Source organism: Myxocyprinus asiaticus, chromosome 16 (assembly GCF_019703515.2).
Source record: "Myxocyprinus asiaticus isolate MX2 ecotype Aquarium Trade chromosome 16, UBuf_Myxa_2, whole genome shotgun sequence".
Classification (NCBI taxonomy): domain Eukaryota; kingdom Metazoa; phylum Chordata; class Actinopteri; order Cypriniformes; family Catostomidae; genus Myxocyprinus; species Myxocyprinus asiaticus.
The window spans coordinates 19,673,375-19,694,285 of NC_059359.1; the positions used below are offsets into that span (position 1 = coordinate 19,673,375).

The following is a 20,911-nucleotide window of genomic DNA, read 5'->3' on the forward strand; positions in this document are numbered from 1 at the left end:
ATTCAGATAATGTTAACAGAATTAGGACTGCCCAGCTGAATAACACTGGTCAAACCCTGACCCTAGTCAAACCTGATCGGCAGCTTCTGTTTGGCTTGGTGGTCTGTGTTTTGAAAATACGAGCAGGTCAGCGAATGGCAGTCTGTTTCATAGAACTCATTAACATTGAAAAGAGGATCCTCCTCTTATTTCAGCTGGCCTGATTCTCACAGTGAATAGGAACACTTTCTCTCTCTGCATCCCTCCCTCTTACACACACTTTCTTTCCTGACACTGCCTGTGTATGTGTGTGAAACTCTCACAATCCAGTAGTCATAGCAGCGTCTCTCTTGGTCTGGATGAGTTTCATGACAGCAGCTAAAGGGAAACATTTTGGCGTTTGAGGATTATTCTACTCAACATTCCTGCTTTCTACGTTCCAGCCTCGCCTTCTGCAGGGCTCCTCTGGATTACTTTGTACAGCTTTTGGATTTCCCTGTCACTTCAGGATCTGTTTTACTCCTTGTGCGCATACAATAATGGTTTTCGAAGACATCTAACTTCCATGCCTGTTCCTGTAACTGGATGTCCTTGGGGAAAGTTTTGTTCTTTCACACCTCTGGATTAGAGTGTTGAGCAGCTGACCAATCACCTTCCTCTGACCCAACACCACGCCCTGCCCCAAGCAGTCCCAAAACTAGATGTCCTTGCAGATAATTTCATGCTTCACACTTCTGGATTAGGTCTTTGATCAGCTGACCAACCGCATCTCTCCGACCCAACACCATCCTTTGCACTTCTGGATTAGATGTTCAGTCATCTGACAAATCAACACCCTCAGACCCCACCCGATATCACGCCCAGCCCCAAGCTGTCCCAAAGCTGGACAACCTTGGTGATCATTTCATTCTTTGCACTTCTGGATTGGATCTTCAATAACCTGACCAATCACCAACACCACATTCCAACCCAAATTGTCCCATAACTGGATGACGTTGCAGGTCATTCCTTTGCAGTTCTGGATTAGAGTTTCAAGTAGCTGACCAATCATCTCCCTCTAACTTTACACTTCGGCCCGCCCCAAGTTGTCCCATTCTTTGCACTTCCGGATTGGATCTTCAGTTACCTGACCAATCAAATCCCTTGACCTGACACCATACCCTATCCCGAAACAGTCCCATAATTGGATATCCTTGTGGATCATTCTTTCACACTTCTGAATTAAATCTGAATCTGAGTTTCAAGCATCTGACCAATCACATCCCTCTGACCCAACACCACGCCTTGCCCCAGGCATCTAAAGACCATTCCTGGTGGCCTGTTTAAAGGGGGTTGTGGTGAGCCAGGGTCACTCCCTGCTCCCTATGACTGTGTCAGGGAGTCGGAGAACCGCTGGGCCTGGGAGAAAGAAGAGACTGGAGGCCAGCGGATGGAGAGCAGTGGCTGCAGTCCCTTCCCTCTGTGCTGGGCACGAGGAGCCTGCGTCTACTCCTACCCTCCCCCTCTGCCAAGTATGTCACCCAGATAAAGCATTGCAACCTGCTTCCAGAAAGTCTCCATGATACAATTTTGTGGTTCTGCCACTGGATTTGTCTTACAGGAAGTGGAATGTTGATTAAAAGCGGTTTATGAGAAATTAATAGTGTAGGTGCTCACACTACATCTTCTGGTAGTGTATGCCCTCATAAAAAATCTCAGTTGGATAAAGTACAGTTAAGTTGAATGAAGAACAGCCCCTCTAGAGCAGCAGTTGGTGAACAATCTCCTCTGTAATAGAGCACTGAAAATTAGACACTCTTCACAAAGAGCTCCGACTTATTAGGCTGAGTTTAATGAACAATCAGAGCTCCTGTCAGCCTGATTATCTGTGCACTGACATCAGTGGAAGAGTAGTCATGTAGGTGGAGTGTACCTTCATTACTAAGGAGTGAGTTCCCATCAGAGCTCAACTGACTGTGTGTGTGTGGGGGAGGGAAGCTTGGCTCATACGGAATATAAAATATATTACCAATTATTGTCAGTGAGAGCTGTCTTGTCTTTGAGAGAGTTTTATTGTGGCGATGTTTTTGGTTCTTTATTATGTCTAGGAATTATGTGCTTATGTGCATATCTAGGGATGCAACCAAATATACTGTATAAACTTTGGCCATGATAATTATGTTATGGCCGATGTTGTAAAGCTTAACCAGGCCAAACATTCTGCTCCCTGCTCTGTCTGTCTAATCATCAAAGGGTCCTTGGCCTGAAAGAAGTTGAAGACCCCTGCTGTAAAGAAATTGAGAATAGGAATAAAGAGGCACATACCAAGAGGCACATACCCTTCCAATTTTTACTCTTAAGTTTGCTGAAAAGAATCTGTATGTCTGACCGGGACTACTGCTTTCCCCTTTTGAGAAGATATAGAATAATTTACTGGTGTCTATGTAGAATTACCCCATGAAAAGTGTCTTTCACATGGGTCTATCTGAGAGCCCCTCCAGCCATCTATCTCAGTTTAACCTACAGTATAGCTGTGACGAAGGGAGAGAGATGGAGATGGGGGTGGAGAGGCAGAGAAAGAGGGTGAGTGAGACCACTCTCACTATCAGATGTCTCGGCTTACATTTCTTGAGCTCAGAAATTTGAGCTTTTGTGTGGGATCCAGTTTTTCTGGCAATGAGTGGGCTCTGAAAAATAGACCATTGACTATTCAGTGAAAATTAAGGTGAAAACAGCATGTGATTGTAAATTTACCCAGATAGCACGTATGATGTAGCTCATAATAATATTCTCAGTGTGCAAGGTTTTGTGGCCATATTTAGTTTTAGGATTCATATTGATGACCTTTTGAGATATTTTTGAGAAGAGTGTCATTGAATTGGCTTTACAGTATGTTAAAATCTAAAGAGAGAGCTTTTTCTTTTTTTTGTATTTTTCCCCTTTTTCACCCAGTTTGGAATGCCCAATTCCCAGTGCGCTTTTTAAGTCCTCGTGGTCGCGTAGTGATTCGCCTCAATCCGGGTGGCGGAGGATGAATCCCAGTTGCCTCCGTGTCTGAGACCATCAACCCGCACGTCTTATCACGTGGCTTGTTGAGCGCGTTGCCACGGAGACATAGCGTGTGTGGAGGCTTCACGCCATCCACCGTGGCATCTGTGCTCAACTCCCCACGTGCCCCACTGAGAATGAACCACATTATAGCGACCACGAGGAGGTTACCCTATGTGACTTTACGCTCTCTAGCAACCGGGCCAATTTGGTTGCTTAGGAGACCTGGCTGGAATCACACAGCACGCCCTGGGATTCGAACTAGCGAACTCCAGGGGTGGTAGCCAGCGTCTTTACCACTGAGCTACCCAGGCCCGAGAGAGATCTTTAATGCTGCAGTGCTGAGGTTTTCTCATCTAGAGAAAGTGATTAAAGATCCAGTGAGATTGACAGCAATCTTTCAAATCTACAATTAACATCCACAAACACTGAAATCACTGCACCATTACTGGATAGCAAAGGAAAAGTTTTTGGTCAGTAAATAATTTCCATACTTTTGTGTAATTTCATGATTTGTATTACTTATTTATAATTCTAAAATGTGGAAAATAGTAATAATGATAAATGAGTTGGTGTGTCAAAACTTTTGACTAGTAGTGTACTTCCGAAATTTTTTTATTTTTTTATTTTTTATTTTATTTTATTTTTATTATTTTGTCTCTCCTTAAAGCTGAATTGTGTAATTTCTGCACCACTAGTCTCACCTCACGGGTTTGCCAAAATAATGGCAGGCCGCTCAAACAAAAAGATGAGACAATGCTAGAGAGAGAGAGTGTTACAATTTTAGGTGAACACAAAAGGCCCACTACCTTTTTGAACTGTTGCCTTCTGGCTGACACTTCAGAGCTCTGAGCACCAGAACCGTCAGGCACAGGAACAGTTTTTCCCCAAGGCTATCCATCGCATGAACAGTTAAATTGCCCCATTGAGCAATAACTATGTGCAATACATAGTTTAGTCTTTCTTATATTTATCCAACACATCCAACCTCTTCTGCCATTTCATTCCTCTGGGAAGAAAAAAAAAGACAGATTTGTGTTTGCATTGTACATAACAGATTGTATAAGATTTGCACTACCCATGTGTATGTGTGTGTCTGTACGTATGTGTATAGTTTTATTTTTTTATTTTTTATTATTATCTATGTCTTGCTGCTGTTTTTGTGTTGTTTTTGTATTGTTGTACACTGGAATCTCCTTTCACCAAGACAAATTTCCTTGTATGTGTAAGCATACTTGGCAATAAAGCTGATTCTGATTCTGAAATCAACCTACAAATAGCTATGTATAGCTGACTGTATAATAAGCTGGGATATGAGAAGACTCAACAGACAGATGTGTGTAAACTGCTCCTCCTGGCCAAGGTCCCACTCAACCACGTGTGTATACTTGTGTGTCAGCCAATCGTGTGTGTATGTACTGTAGGCCAGTGCGCATGTCTGCAGGCTTTGACCTGTATAGCTTCAGTGTTGTGATTTTAGGGCTGTTGTTTCTGGGTCTTTGCTTAGGGCCATCTTGTCAGGAAGTGTTGTGTATTCACCTGGTCTCCCCAGGGCAAACGGAGAGGAACTGAATCACCATAGCTACATGAAGCTTTGGCCAGGCTGGACACATTATGATAAGCAGGATGTGATGTCACACAAAGGAAGCTACTGAAATGTATTGTGTCTGTGTGTGTGGACTGGAGTTTGTTTCTGAAAAACAAAAGAAATGCGTATTTGACTTGTTGCCATTCTTCAGACCCACCAAGGTGTATATGTGCTTTGGATTTAAGTGCTTTCGCTTGGGCATTGTTCATGTTTTTAATGGGAAGTTTGGGCCCTGCACTATTGAGATCCACACTGGCTTGTACCTGCTGGCCCTTCCTCAGACAAGTTAGGAGAGGACATGAACTACGCTAACTAAAAACAACAAAATAACTTGAAACTAACTAAAAACATAGAATGTGCTCCCATACTGTATTTTTATCCAAATTTATTTACCTGTTTTCTGAGATCCATTTTTATTTACCCTAATTTTGGTTTGGTCTTTGAATTTCCGTGATACCTCTAGATATGTAAAGTTTTATCACAGTCAATGTAATTTAAGATAAGAATTAGTGCGATTGTAAATGCCAACATTTAGCATACACCAAAATCATTATTCTGACCATATAGGTCTATTGCCACCGCTGTTCTTCAAACAGGCTGCATAGACAAATGCTTTTAAATAAATATTTCGCATTCAATACAAGTTAAGCTCAATAAGCAACATTTGTGGCATAATGTTTATTACCACAAAAATTAATTTTGACTTGGCTTCATTCTCTTTAAAAAAAACAAAAAATCTGGGTTACAGTGAGGCATTTACAATTGAAGTGAATGGGACCAATCCAATGTTCAAATGTTAAAAAACTCACTGTAACATGATTTTAGTGTGACAAAATTGATTACCAACCTTTTGGTTGGTATTATATACATATTCTATCCAATTTTACAACTACAACTACTTGTAAATAAGTTTTAACAGAAGAATTAATGTAAATGTTTTTATAAAATTTGATAAAACGTAATTTTTTTTTGCCTTTTAAACCCTCTAAAAATTGGCCCTATTCACTTCCCTTGAAAGTGCCTCACTGTAACCTTGATTTTCGCTTTAGATTTTTATTCAATTATTCTATTATTTCAGTTATTTTTTGTGGTAATCAACATTATGCCACAAATGGTGTCAATTGAGCTTAACCTGTATTGAATCTGAGATATTCCTTTAAAGGGATAGTTCACCCAAAAATGAAAGTTCTGTCATTACTTCCTCAACCATCATGCCGTTCCAAACCCATATGACTTGCTTTTTTTTCATGTAAAACAAAAGGTAGGTTTTTGAGGAATATCCTGGGGCCGGATTCACGAAAAACTTAACTTAAAAACAGATTTTATTTAGAATAAATTATAAGAAGGGTTTAAGAATGTTGGTGCAATTCATGAAGAACATTTATAAGAACATTCTTAAGAAGTCTTGCTCTGTACTTCAAGTCTTCTGAAGCCATACAACAGCTTTGTGCGGAAAGATTCAAGAAAGTCATATGGGTTTAGAAAAACATAAAGTTGAGTAAATGATGACAGAATTTTCATTTCTGGCTGATTTATTCCTTTAAAGAATTTTGGGATTTTTGAGTTGAGCTATTATCTTAAATATAAGTGTATTTTGTATATAAGTGTATTTTTTCACTTGGTTATACTTCTGCGAGTGCAGTAAAGACAAAATACACTTATATTCAAGATCTATTCTCTAAAGCAAGACTAAATATCTTATTATACTGCTTCTCAGGTGAATGCATCTTTTTTTAAAGGATTTTTAGATATTTTAAAATATTTGTATTTTTAATATTATATTCAACATTCTCAGAAAAAAAAGAAAAGTCTTCTGCAGTATAGCTGCTAAAGTATATGTACATTGTTTTATAGGAGTTTTAGATATTTATATTGGAAAACCAGCCAAAACAAATAAAAAAAATAATTTTTTTGCAGTGTATAATGGGGCGAAGACTACCCTCTCTTACCTTTCTGTTCACTTCAATCCATCTTTAATTCACAAAAAACAAACACTCTCTTATTAATAAAGCTGCGTTTTGCCAATTTTCTTCACGATAAGAAATGCTCAGTGACATATTATGATTCAATAAGTTGCCATTGCGTTATAATCTAGCTGCATTAAGCGTGTGCGCTCGAGGGATGAGCATCCCTGCAACAGTGTACCTCAGCCGGGTACAGTTTCAATCTCTCCCCCTTAGATCGGGACACTTCGCGCAACACATAGAAGAGGCACTGACCGCACAGAGAAATGACTGTTTCCTTATTATTTGAACTTTAATAAAGCTATAACGCATTAAATAGAACTGCATTAAAGATGTAACGCCGGGGTGTTTCCTTTAAAGACGCTCGACCCGCAAGTTTTGCTTAAGCTGAGTGTCATCTCCGGCTCTGCTTATTCCACAACAAAGGTTCTTCTGTATTTACTTATTTTGTGTTTTTGCATTATAATTCCTTCATACTTTGCGATCTACATCACCTGAAGCTGTTTGGAAAGTTTAGAGTGCGTCTGGACTGTGAGATGTGTTTTCTTCCTCTCCTCAGTCAGGCGCGAGCTGCAGTGCTGCTCTTGTGTGCAATCATTAGAGTTTCATATGATCTTATGTTACGTTAAGATCAAACGACTATTCGACAACGAAAATTTTTGTCGACAATTTTTTATTGTCAACATTGTCGAAAACGTCGACTAATCATTTCAGCCCTAATGTTGTGGCTGATTGGTTTTGATTCGGTTTGTGTGTGTATGTGTGCTGTTAAAGTTAATGCGTTAATGCATGCAATTAATTTATAAAGTTAATGCAGCATAAATCAGCAGAAAACACTGGTTGAAAGGGCGGAAACTTTGTGATGTGTTCGCCTGGAGTCATTACACTGATGCACACACAAAACACACACACACACACACAGCAGTGTTTTGTGTCAGTGATAAAGTGATAAGGTGACAACGCTATTGGTTGTACAAAACAGGCCTAGATGGAACTTGTGACAGTATTTTTCAGCCTAAGTAAGGCGCATTTTAATTACCACAGAAACGCACCAAATCTTAGCTACAGTATCACCAAAATGCAGAATGAAATGTTTTTGTCTGCAAGCGCTTTTCATGTGGAGTTTAAAGGGTCATGAAACACTACTACACAATTTTTTAGATGCTTACAGGTATATATGTCTTGCACATAAGTGAGGAGAATGTCAACTTTTGTTATTTTTAATTTAATATGGGTTTAAAAAAACATAAAGTTGAGTAAATGATGACAGAATTTTCATTTCTGGCTGATTTATTCCTTTAAAGAATTTTGGGATTTTTGGGTTGAGCCATTATCTTAAATGTAAGTGTATTTTGTATATAAGTGTATAACTGAAATATTAGTGTTGACCTGAAACAGGCAACCATTGTTATGTTGACCTTGCAGTTCTAGAATGCTGTAGTTTGTTATTGTGGATAGTTGGACTTAAAGCTATGCTGGCAGAATATCTGACATTATCGTTCAATCCCCAAGACCACTCATCTGGCATGCTCGAAGGAGACATCTGTCTTTCTGAAGTGTTGGTGTCTGGACCTTTTCCTTCGTTTCATCCCAGGGATCCAACACCTTGTTAGTGTCGACAGCATCCTGCTGTAAATTTTGCTTAGACAGTTGAATATTAAGATAATTATTTTGCCCAAGGGCTGATTTGTCAGAGTGCCTCCTTTATCAGTGTAGATCCAAAGCCTTAGGATTACTTTGGTGCCTTTCACTGCCTCAGTGGCTGAGTTCAGATGACACCTCTGAACCAACATGACATGACTTTTGTTTTCTTGTTAGTGTGTTTTGATTTATCTGTACATTCTGTGTTGTGCTCTGAATAAAGTGTCTAGCTGTTGTACCCCGAGGGTGATTTGTGGTAGTTGTTTCAGAGGTTCAGAGGTGGTAAAATACGCTGGCTACCACCCCTGGAGTTCGCTAGTTCGAATCCCAGGGCGTGCTGAGTGACTCCAGCCAGGTCTCCTAAGCAACCAAATTGGCCTGGTTGCTAGGGAGGGTAGAGTCACATGGGGTAACCTCCTCGTGGTCGCTATAATGTGGTTTGTTCTCGGTGGGGCGCATGGTGAATTGAGCGTGGTTGCCGCGGTGGATGGCATGAAGCCTCCACACGCGCTATGTCTCCGTGGCAACGCGCTCAACAAGCCACGTGATAAGATGCGCAGGTTGACTGTCTCAGACGCGGAGGCAACTGGGATTCGTCCTCCGCCACCCAGACTGAGGCGAATCACTATGCGACCACGAGGACTTAGAGCACATTGGGAATTGGGAATTCCAAATTGGGAGAAAAAGGGGAAAAATCCCCCCCAAAAAAATAAAAAAAATAAATAAATAGATTGTATGCATTGCAAAGCTGACAGTACAGCGATCAGCAATAGCTTTACCATAATCCTTTGATTACATACAAGCAGGCGGAACACTAGATAGCCAGAATAGAAATGACATAAGATTAATTCAGATTATGGTTGTTGCCGCATGTCTTTTCTATATGGTAGATGGTGTGTGTGTGTGTGTGTGTGTATATATATATATATATATATATATATATATATACCGATCAACCACAACATTAAAACCACCTGCCTAATATTGTTTAGGTCCCTCTCGTGTCACCAAAACAGAGCCAACCCGCTTCTCAGAATAGCATCCTGAGATGCTATTCTTCTCTCCATAATTGTACAGAGCAGTTATCTGAGTTACCTTAGACTTTGTCAGTTCGAACCAGTCTGGCCATTCTCTGTTGACCTCTTTCATCAACAAGGCGTTTCCATCCACAGAACTGCCGCTCACTGGATGTTTTTTGTTTTTGGCACAATTTGGAGTAAATTATAGAGACTGTTGTGTGTGAAAATCCTGGGAGATCAGGAGTTACAGAAATACTCAAACCAGCCCATCTGGCACCAACAATCATGCCACGGTCCAAATCACTGAGAACATATTTTTTCTCCATTCTGTTGATTTGATGTGAACATTAAATGAAGCTCCTGACCTGTATCTGATGATTTTATGCACTGCACTCCTGCCACATGATTGACTGATTAGATAATCACATGGATGATTGTTGGTGCCAGAAAGGCTGGTTTGAGCATTTCTGTAATTGCTGATCTCCTGGGATTTTCACGCATAACAGTCTCTAGAGTTTACTCTGAATGGTGCCAAAAACAAAAAAACATCCAGTGAGCAGCAGTTCTGTGGATGGAAACGCCTTGTTAATGAAAGAGGTCAACAGAGAATGGCCAGACTGGTTCGAACTGACAAAGTGTACGGTAACTCAGATAACTGCTTTGTACAATTATGGAGAGAAGAATAGCATCTCGGTATGCTATTCTGAGATGCGGGTTGGCGCTGTTTTTGTGGCACAAGGGGGACCTACACAATATTAGGCAGGTGGTTTTAATGTTGTGTAGGGCTGCAACTAACAATTATTTTGATAATCGTCTAATCTAACGTTTATTAGAACAATTATTCGACTATTCAGGTGATTATTGCAACGATTAATCATTAGCTCTAAACCGACTATTCAGCTTGTGCCCCGACTTAAAAGGTTGTATTAAATGTGCTTGCTAACAATAGAGGACAAAATCATCTTTTAAAAATACCTCTAAATGACATTCACTGAATTAAAGGGAAAAATACTTTTTATTATGTTTAATTCAGTACAAATTTCACTACAAAAAAATCCTATTGTTATCAAGTTTATTTATCTTTTTTTCCATTTAAAATTGTCTAAAAATCCTTAAAACAAGATATATTTACTTGAGAAGTAACAAATAAGATATTTAGACTTGCTTTAAGAGAATGTATCTTAAATATAAGTGTATTTTGTACAATACCGGACAAAGGTTTTGAAACGCTTGACTGAAATGTTTCTCATGTTCTTAATAATCTTTTGATCTGAAGGTGTATGCTTAAATGTTTGAAATTAGTTTTGTAGACAAAAATATAATTGTGCCATCATATTAATTTATTTCATTATAAAACTTTTTATAAAACATTATAAAAAAGTTTTTTAAATTGATGACTTGGACCAAATAATAAAGAAAAACAGCCAATAAGTGCCCAACATAGAAGGGAACTCCTTCAATACTGTTTAAAAAGCATCCCAGGGTGATACTTCAAGAAGTTGGTTGAGAAAATGTCAAGAGTACATGTCTGCAAATTCTAGGCAAAGGGTGACTATTTTGAAGATGCTAAAATATAACACAGTTTTGATTTATTTTGGATTTTGTTTAGTCACAACATAATTCCCATAGTTCCATTTATGTTATTCCATAGTTTTGATGAATTTACTATTATTCTAAAATGTGAATATATATATATATATATATATATAATAAAGAATGAGTGTTTCAAAACTTTTGACCGTTAGTGTATATAAGTGTATTTTGTATATAAATGTATTTGGTTGTATATGGTTATACTTCTGCGAGTGCAATAAAGACAAAATACACTTCTCTATCCTCTAAAAAACAAGATCTATTCTCTAAAAGCAAGTCTAAACATCTTATATGCTGCTTCTCAGGTGAATGCATCTTTTTTTTAAAGGATTTTTAGATATTTTAAAATATTTGTGTTTTTAATATTATATTCAACATTCTCAAAAAAAAACAAAAAAAAATCTTCTGCAGTATAGCTGCTAAAGTAAATGTATGTTGTTTTAAAGGAGTTTTAGATATTTATATTGGAAAACAAGCCAATAAATGTATTTTTTTGCAGTGTATAATGGGGCGAAGACTACCCTCTCTCACCTTTCTGTTCACTTCAATCCATCTTTAATTCACAAAAAACAAACACTCTCTTATTAATAAAGCTGCGTTTTGCCAATTTTCTTCATGATAAGAAATGCTCAGTGACATATTATGATTCAATAAGTTGCCATTGCGTTATAATCTAGCTGCATTAAGCGTGTGCGCTCGAGGAATGAGCGTCCCCGCAACAGAGTACCTCAGCCGGGTACAGTTTCAATCTCTCCCCCTTAGATCGGGACACTTCGCGCAACACATAGAAGAGGCGCTGACCGCACAGAGAAATGACTGTTTCCTTATTATTTGAACTTTAATAAAGCTATAACGCATTAAATAGAACTGCATTAAAGATGTAACGCCGGGGTGTTTCCTTTAAAGACGCTCAACACGCAAGTTTTGCTTAAGCTGAGTGTCATCTCCGGTTCTGCTTATTCCACAAGAAAGGTTCTTCTGTATTTACTTATTTTGTGTTTTTGCATTATAATTCCTTCATACTTTGCGATCTACATCACCTGAAGCTGTTTGGAAAGTTTAGAGTGTGTTTTCTTCCTCTCCTCAGGCAGGCGCGAGCTGCAGTGCTGCTCTTGTGTGCAATCATTAGAGTTTCATATGATCTTATGTTACGTTAATATATATATATATATACCTCGAAAGGTCAGATTTACTTGCCTCCATTGCAGCACACAAGTTGCTCTTTAGAACTTTCTCAAATTATGCTACGATAACATGGATTATCAGGTTTTGAACAAACTTAGAATTTCAAAAATTCATGTTTTCGATCTTTTCAATTAAACCTATTGCCAAAATTATGCTTAGAATGTCATTTTTGATGAATAAACAATGCATTAAATTAGAAAAAAAATTAAAAGCATTACACATTATAAAGAAATATAGAAGCAGTTTCACATGTGGACTCACCTTTGAAGTATTTTGATTGTTGTTACATTTTAATTTACTACTTCAGAGCCAAATTTTTGCCTCCTGCAACTTTGTTGACATTGAGTTCAACACCCTTGTTTTTTCCCGCAGAATATGACGGGCAGTTAGCACCCACCAAAGCCATGGCAGCGGCTTACCTGGACCCCAACTTGCCCCATGCTCTGAACCAGGGGGTCAAGCCTCGCTTCAGCGCAGGGATGGAGCGGACGGCAGGGGCTCTGGAGCGCGTGCTCAAAGTCTTCCACTACTTCGAGAGCAGTAGTGAACCCTGCACGTGGGCCAGCAATATCAGACATGGGGACTCCACCGATATCAGGGTGAGTCTGCAGACTTGCTGGGTCACCATCGTAATGTTCTCCTTTATATAAGATACAGCATTTTTAGGGGTGAGTGATGTAAAAGTGAACCTGTTGATTTCTATAAACTACTGGCCTTGGTATGATTAGGCTGATATTGGAGGCAAATTATAACTGGTCGTATTTTTTCCAAACCTAAACAGTACTCCCTTTCTTATATTTTCTGTTAAATAATTTTGATGCCTGATTTTACTTGAAGCATGTAATCTTGAAGCATCTAGTTCAGAGCTTTAGGCCAGGTCCACGCTAATACGTTTTTGTTTGAACGAATGCATGAATTTTGCTATGAATTTTGCTTACTACTGAAAGCATACTTTAGAAAACAATGACATTATGAAACTGAAAACTTAAACACCCAGGGAAATCAAAATGAAAGTTTTGCTGCTTTTAGTCCATATCTATTAGCCTTAAAGTAATCTATATGCTAGTGTTCTTCTAAACATTGACAAAATGAGTTTTCAGGAGATATAAGCTTTTAAAATCTGCAGTCTCTTCCAGGAAAACTCACCCAGAAAATTGTGTGACACAACTTACTGCATTAATTTTGTCCAATTAAATGCTTTTTAGAATGAGAATGCACCTGTTTTCTGAACCGCGCTGATGATGCCTTCACAAGGCACTTCAAAGGGAGCACATTCCATGCTGTAGGGTCATTCCAAAAATTATTTTCAATAAGAATCACTTAAAAAGTGAGTTGTGAATGACCGTTATTACCTTTCAGCTCTCTTATGCACTCACAGTGGAGGCCAATTGTCTTTTAAGGGAATAGGGCATAGGGATGATCACTTCTAAATAGAACATGCACACGGGAATTGAATGCGTGGAAAGTTGCTGGAGTGTATATTTTTAATGCAGCCGTTTTTCCGAGATTTCTTGGGATGTACAGCATGAATAAGTGTTCTTTTATTCTTTTTGTTTAATGTATTGTGATTCAAAACATTGAGAGATTGTGATCTTTCACTCGCTTATTTTTCATTCATCTGCATTGACTTGCACAATGGCTTCAGCCTCGTCGTAAGCGAAGATCACATTGTGCTGTGTTTGTGGGCTGGTTATGTAGTAACGCCAGTTAGATCATTGTTTGATTCTCAAGTCAGTGGAAAAGCGGTCGGATTCTTTATTAAGATTGCTTCTTAGTTTCCTTATTTCAGGCTGATCATCGGCTCTGGCATGAGAAGCAGCTGGGGTGGGTGTGAGTGCGTGGGTGTGTAACTTTGCCGAGCACTACAATGTAAACTAAAGCCTATTGGCAATTTTAAAAAAAAAGGCACGAGCCGTTCAACAAGTCTCGCCCCAACTACGTGCAGTAAGAAATACAAACCAAAGAAAACTGAGCTCGCCAAGGCAATTCAAACAGATTAGTTTTGACATGGCCTTAGTATATTATATATAAAAAAATAATAATAAAAAACAGGAGAAACTATATACATTTATTATTGTTTCATTATTGACCATAACATAAAAATAAATAGCCTGATTAAGAATAAAATACTTTTATTAGAAACACAATATTTAGGCATGCACAATATATCGTTGACCATATCAATCTTCAGTATGTTAGTGTATAGTTTTTTATTTCATTTTTTATTTTATTTTATTTTTACATATGTTATATGAAAAACAAACAGGCAAAACAGTTATAGATTTATTATGCTGGGCATTTGTATCAGTTATAAGTCAAAAACATACAAATTATTATCGGCAAGTGTATCATCCAAAATATCTTAAAACAACTATTCTCAGTTACTGTTTAGGTTCTGCATTGTTTATTTGTGATATCTTATTTTATTAAATGTTAGTAAATTGGCTTATTGATGCTGGCAGTTGCACCACACACAGCCCTGTGCAGGAATAAAGCTGATATTTCCTCTGAGCTCCAGGCCGTTCAGCATTATTCAGAATGCATCTTGGCATGGCCTTGAACAATCATGGTTAAACCCCCTCAGACAATGCACTGCTACTCTAAATTATTTAATGAGCTTTGTTTTTGAAGCCGAGTAGTCGTGCAACTTCATAATGCATTGTCCCGCTTTCATCCCTCAAACGGCTGACACTGTCCCAGTTCTCTGCTGTTTTATGCAGGTTTACAATCTGATGCATGGTCTATCCTTAACAGACCACTGCCTATGAAGCTTCAAATTAACTAAATTAACTAGCACTGATTCAGTATAATTACAAAGATTGTATTGTACTCTATTTTGGAGTTAAATTAGGTGGGCCTAGTGTTTAATATCTTATTTGTTTTTGCTTACAACTTGTTATATTAGTGGCAGCCCATATGATGTCTGTGAGGAGACAGGAGAGCTGTGACCCTGACTTATCAGATCCACCCTGATGCCTTCTGCAATTCACATAATAAATGAACGTTTTTCCATCCTGTTAGACATCATGTGTTATGCCTCAGCTGACTCTAGAACATCATGCTCTCTCTCTCTCTCTCTCTCTTTCTCTCTCTCGCTCTCTTTCCCTCTCTATCCCTTTAATCACTCCATCCCTCTCTTCCATTCATTTCTACTTCAGAACATATTGACCAACAACATGACACATTAATCAATGAGAGTGATTCAGCTAAAACTCCTCTGCCTTTGAACTTATCTTCTCAGATTCGCCTTAGCGCATTCTCAAATATGTGCTGCTTTTAAAGACCTGTTTTTGCTTGACGAGTGTGGTTTTCTGTCCTGTGTTCCTATTGAAACAGGAATTTTAGGCAGGACATATCAAAGGGCTTGTCCCTTATTTATTTATTTTTTTAACAGCAAACAGGCTTAAGTTACGTCACAGCCATGAGTCTTGATTGCTATTTGCTGCTCTGTTACAGGTGGTATTATGGTGAGGGGCATTCTCATTCTAGAGAGCATTTGATTGGACAAAAATCTGTGTAGTGCAGCATGAGTCGTCAATATTTTTGGCCTGTTTTCCCTGAAGAGAAAGTCATTTTAAATGTATACATCTGCTAAAAGGGAATTTTGTTCATGCTTAGGAGTACACTAGAATGTAGATGGCCTCAAAGCTAACACACATGGACTTAAAGCCACAAAGCGCAAATTTTTATTTCATGTTTTTTTTTAATACTTTATGCAGATGAAAGAATGCCTGCACATGGAAGATTACCACAGTGGAGAGGATGTGATCCATATGTTTCCTCTATAAATTCTTGCGTGTGTGTGTGTGTGTGTGTGTGTGTGTGTTTCAGGGCATTATACTGAAGATCTTGGACATCCATAAGGTGAGGTGTGTGTCCTGCTTCGGTCTGCGTCTGTGTCACCTGAGGACAGGTGAAGTTCATTGGCTCCACCCTGACATGGGTGTGTCTCATGTGAGGGAGAGGTATGAGCACAGCCACCCCCAAGATGACTGGAGGTGAGTTACTATTTAAATGCTGAGATCATAACCAGAAAAGCTAGATAGGTCAGGCCTTCATAGTGGCCACCATGTCGAGATGACTATGACCAGGTGTATCTTGCAAATCAAGTTCTGTACATAAAGGAAGGCTTCCACAAATCTGATGCGTTATTTACTTACAAGCTCTCTCTATATGTGCTATCAACATTGATGTGGCCGTACTGGGGCTTAGTGGAGTTTGACAACACTTATTCCTGTAATCATGGGCCCCTATTGTTTGAGGTTTCTGTCTGCAATACAGTCAAAACCCTCTTACATCACTGAGTAAGTGCATCGATATCTGAGACCTCTGTGGTGGTCTGGCAGTGCTTTAACCAAATTATTATCTTTTCTGAGAGCTGTGCTTATCTGTCTGGTGGTCCCTACTGTCAGTTTGAGGTCTATTGAAAGCACTGATTGTGGATAGAGCCCTACAGTATTCAAAAAGCTGTTAAATTATGTAAACCATCTCGTTTAATTGCATTAAACAAGATTTGTGGCTCAAAGTTAGTCTTTGTTACATCTAATACAGGCCTTTTTATGGGTCAGTTTTTACGGAGATGACATCGCTCTCTTGTAAAATATTCATCTTTATTGAATGAAAGGATGATATTATGGACTCTGCATAATTCATATACTGAGCAGCACGATGGGGGTGGAGAATTCTGAATCACAAAAAGGTTCATCCAGTGGGCAGAGCTTCAGAATGAATGTGGCTCATCATAATGTATCCGTCAGTTTTATCTTAATGAAACTGAACAAAGCATTCCCGCTTAATTGCCATATTGTTTATATTCCATTCATGCAGCCCAGGGCTTGCCTCTCTACTTTCTTCAACCCTCCATTATGAATGAAAAGCCTTTTTATGCATTTATGGGAATCCTGCAGTTCAAAGGATGAGCTTTATTCTTTTCGCCCTCCAGCACAACTCCATAATGAAAAACAGAGCCCTGATAATACATGCAGCATTTGCTTTAAAGCAAGACATTTTACCCTCTCTAAATAAAGGTTAAATTCATTTTCGATTTCTGCAGTAATAGAAAGAGAGTAGATAGGATTTGACTGCTGGGTACTGCATGTTTTTCGTTGTCTGTGATCTTGTTTCCGGATGGAATGGTATTATTATTCAGCACAGCCTAAAAATACTGTTTGATAAACTGATCTAAACCAGAAACGAAACAGGCTATGGTATCAGTGGGACTCTATGCCAGTAAAAAAAAATGGTAGTAGTGAAGTTATACTGGAGATTGCATGGGCACAAAAAAAGGCAAGCATCAAAATTGGGATAACTGTGGATTATTTACTTTCTTAATACACATGCCCGGTCTAACTGTATCCAAAATTATCCAAAGAAAATAATTGTTGTAATATTTCATCAAAATTTAAATTGTTCCACCTCAGAAACTAATGTCACAGAGGCTGTGCCAGCTATTTGAACTAATAGCCAGCTATTTAGGCATTGTTTTAGCAAGCTCCCATTCAGGTGTGGTTGTGGAACTCACACTTTTCATGAGCCAATCAATTCCTTATACTGTAGATAAAATCAAGTCCCACCTATAATTTTTTTTTCTCATTGAATATCGTTGAATATCGAGTTTAACTCAGAAATGTACCACATTACGGAAGTAAAATGGGTTGTGAATGCCATTTCATGTTGACTTCAAACTCTTCTGTTTACGCTTAGCGAAGCTCAACTTAACACTTAACACTAATATGGGTCCATTCCATTCAGAAGTGATCATCCCTATGCACTATTCCCTTCGAAGATTTTAACATCCACTGTGAGAGCTTTGAAGGGCCGAAAAGTGTGGGGCTTGAAAATAATGGTTATTCAAAACTCACTTTTTAAGTCATTTTTACTTGTAATTCTCTTTGAATGACTTTACAGCATGGCTATCATGATTGTTCTCCCTTCTGAAGTGCACTTCAGAGGCTGATTTATCCCATTTGGAACGCAAGGTCGGACTATTTTGGCCAACCTTTATAAGGCAGAATTAATTTGAAAATACATTAAGTGTGTTAAAGGGCCTTTCACTCCAGACAGTCTTTGTGCTAAAAAAGCTAGATGCAGCACCACGAATAGAGCAGAACACAGATGTCTCGAATTGCAGTTTTAACAGTTGATGTTTTTTTTTGTTTTTTTTAAACTTTGCCCTGCATCCAAAAAACTTGACACTCCTGCACGAGATGCTGAAAAAACAGAGCACGTTTACATACAAAAACAATTGAAAAACAATGCGGAGGGACGCAAAAACGTGTTTGGTGTGACCGGCCCCGTAGAAAGTATTGCAAATGTAATGCTCAATTATTTGAAACAAATCTAGAATTCTCAAAGATAAACTGGACTTTTTGAACACAGTAACAAAATGTTTTGCTGTGGTTACCTTTCTATGTGCATTATTGCTTGATGGCAGATCTTGATGTTCTACCAGATCCAAATGTCCACAAGTTTCCAATGCAAAAGTGCCCAGGCCAACACATTGTGCATGATGTAATTGTTTGCTCCATGGTTTTCCACAGTTTTTTCCTCCATGTTTGATGATGTTTTGTAAAACTAAGGCAAATGGCAGCAAATGCCAGGTACATTATCTCCAACCAATTTAGAGAAAAATGTTTTAAATGTGCTAGGCAGGTGCTACAGCACTCTGGCTCGTGCTCTGGTAGAGAGACGTTTAGCACTAATTTAGCGTAATTGAGAGCAGGAAGTGAGCCAGCTGTGAGAGAACAGGGCATAATTCTACCTCCCAGACAGACAGCTGTTGAGAGCAGGCGCTGATAGGATTGTAATTGTGTTGTCTGGCAGACTTTAGAAGAGCATGTCTCACTGGCATCTCTAATCAGTCACATATGAAAGAGAAGATCAGTATTCTGCAGTAATCTGAACTGTCATTATTGTAAAACATTAAACACATAAAAGGTGTTATACCTGAGGGCTTGATTCCCTAAGCATCTGTTATGAGACACACTGTGTCATAAGCAGACGTGACACAATAATGCAACAAGCAATAAAATATCTTCCATATTGATCTTAGTTTTTGTCCTAACCAGCTTCAGCTATGATTTTGTTAGTTGCTTGGTTTTTATTTCTGCAGCTTTGCGCTGGGTAGCCTGGCTCTTTGGTCCAAAATCCCGCTCATCATAACTGTACATTGAACATCAAATATCTTCTGATTGGTTGTAAAGGTGTCATGTTGATCAACAGTTTAACCTTCAGTCTGAACCAATAAATAACCAGGCTTGTCACTGGAAATTTGTCATGTTGTGTCTGGTTAGGACACAATCTGACAAGATTCAAAGTGTGATTGGTCAGGCTATGGGACTGCAGCCAATCATTGATCACCACTGAATGATTCCTATACATTTATTTTGAGTTTTACAAAGAAGTAATTCACTACATTTCAGATAGAGTTTACAGTGAAGTATGTAAAGTTCTCTGTTCTGTTACTACATAATTTCTTTCTCTCTGTCTCTTACTTCTCTCTCCAGACATGAGCTACGGATTCGATACTTGCCAAAAGGGTTTTTAAAACAGTTTACTGAGGACCAGCCAACTCTCAAATACTTTTATCATCAGGTGATGGATAGTTTAATCTTGTAGCCTGTGTATTATTGCTGTACCCTCTGCTACTGTCTTCCAGTAAAAACACTTCCTTATCTCAGCCAGTGACGCATATAGCATGAAAAAGACATCATTGAGGGGGGTGGTATGGTGTAGTGGTTAACATGCAGGGCTGGTAACCATTTCAATTCCTCGTCAGGTTGCTGGTTCAGTCCTCTCAAGAGTGAGCCATGAGCTTAACCCCTGGTTGCTCCAGGGGGATTGTCAGTATATTGTTAATATATGTAAAATATATAAGACATTTTGGTGCCAGCCAATGTGTCCAGGAATGATAAAGTTTGCCAGACAAATTTGAAAAACCTCATTCCGGTGTTTATTTTGAGCTGTACGTGATGGACTATACATAATACTGCGATATAGGCTAATAATGACAATCAAGTTCGATCCCCACGGCCACCACCACCGTTGTGTGCTTTAGCAAGGCATTTAACTCCAGGTTGCTCCAGGGGGATTGTTCCTGTTATAAGTGCACTGTAAGTCGTTTTGGATAAAAGCATCTGCCAAATGTATAAATGTAAATGTAAGTTAAATGAATGATAAATGTTTGTGCGTTATAGCTGCTTTTTTTTAATAAAAATAAAAAATAAAACGTCCGTCATGGAATTTGTGTCTAATTGAAAAAAAAAAAAAATTCAACAAGGGGGCAAAACTAAACAACTAAACATCAATTTGCCACTATCTTTTTGTTTATAAATAAATATTAAGAAAACAAATCGTTAGATTATGTCATATGATTTCTCACCTTGGCTAATTTTCTTTGGCCCTTTATTTTTATGACTATTTTCCTCTGATTTGTCATAGCACAAAAGCGTTTTGCTGTCAAAGTAAAGTCAAATGTGCCCAGTGTTTCTCTACAACTTGAGATACACATAAGCCTGGTGTCCTTCTCTCCAGAAGACGGCAACGCAAGGCTGTTTCAGTGTGATTCTGAAGTGACTTCACAATCTGTCAGGAAGGTTTAAACCTCTGTGGCAGTGAAGCGCTGTTATCATTAGCATGGTGTCACACTGTACACTTGTGGCATCAACTAAAGGGGTTGCTGATGCATCGTGTTAATATTTTCACTGGACATTGTGTCCACCAATGGTTAAATTTGTTAGACATTAGGACGTTTTAACAGTCAAAAAATGGTAATTACTGGCTAATGGAAACCCTGGTATAGAGTATACAGTATAATAGTTTGTAGTGCCGTTCTGTTATGTGGTGGCTAAGGGACCGTTTAGACTGAACACATCCTTGCGCTAAAAAGCTAGATGCAACGCAGCAAGTGCACGAAA

The 20,911-nt window shown here is 38.6% G+C and overlaps 1 protein-coding gene across 9 annotated transcripts in view; it reads left to right on the forward strand.

The window, feature by feature from the left end:
- LOC127454507 (focal adhesion kinase 1-like) overlaps positions 1-20,911 on the forward strand; it is a 119,796-nt gene that overhangs the window by 27,925 nt on the left and 70,960 nt on the right. For all 9 annotated transcript variants that reach the window (XM_051721778.1, XM_051721774.1, XM_051721776.1 and 6 more), the window contains exons 3-5: positions 12,369-12,595; positions 15,828-15,994; positions 19,502-19,589. In XM_051721778.1, coding sequence (XP_051577738.1) covers positions 12,401-12,595; positions 15,828-15,994; positions 19,502-19,589 — 450 coding nt within the window. In that variant the 5' untranslated portion in view covers positions 12,369-12,400. The remainder of the gene's footprint in view (positions 1-12,368; positions 12,596-15,827; positions 15,995-19,501; positions 19,590-20,911) is intronic.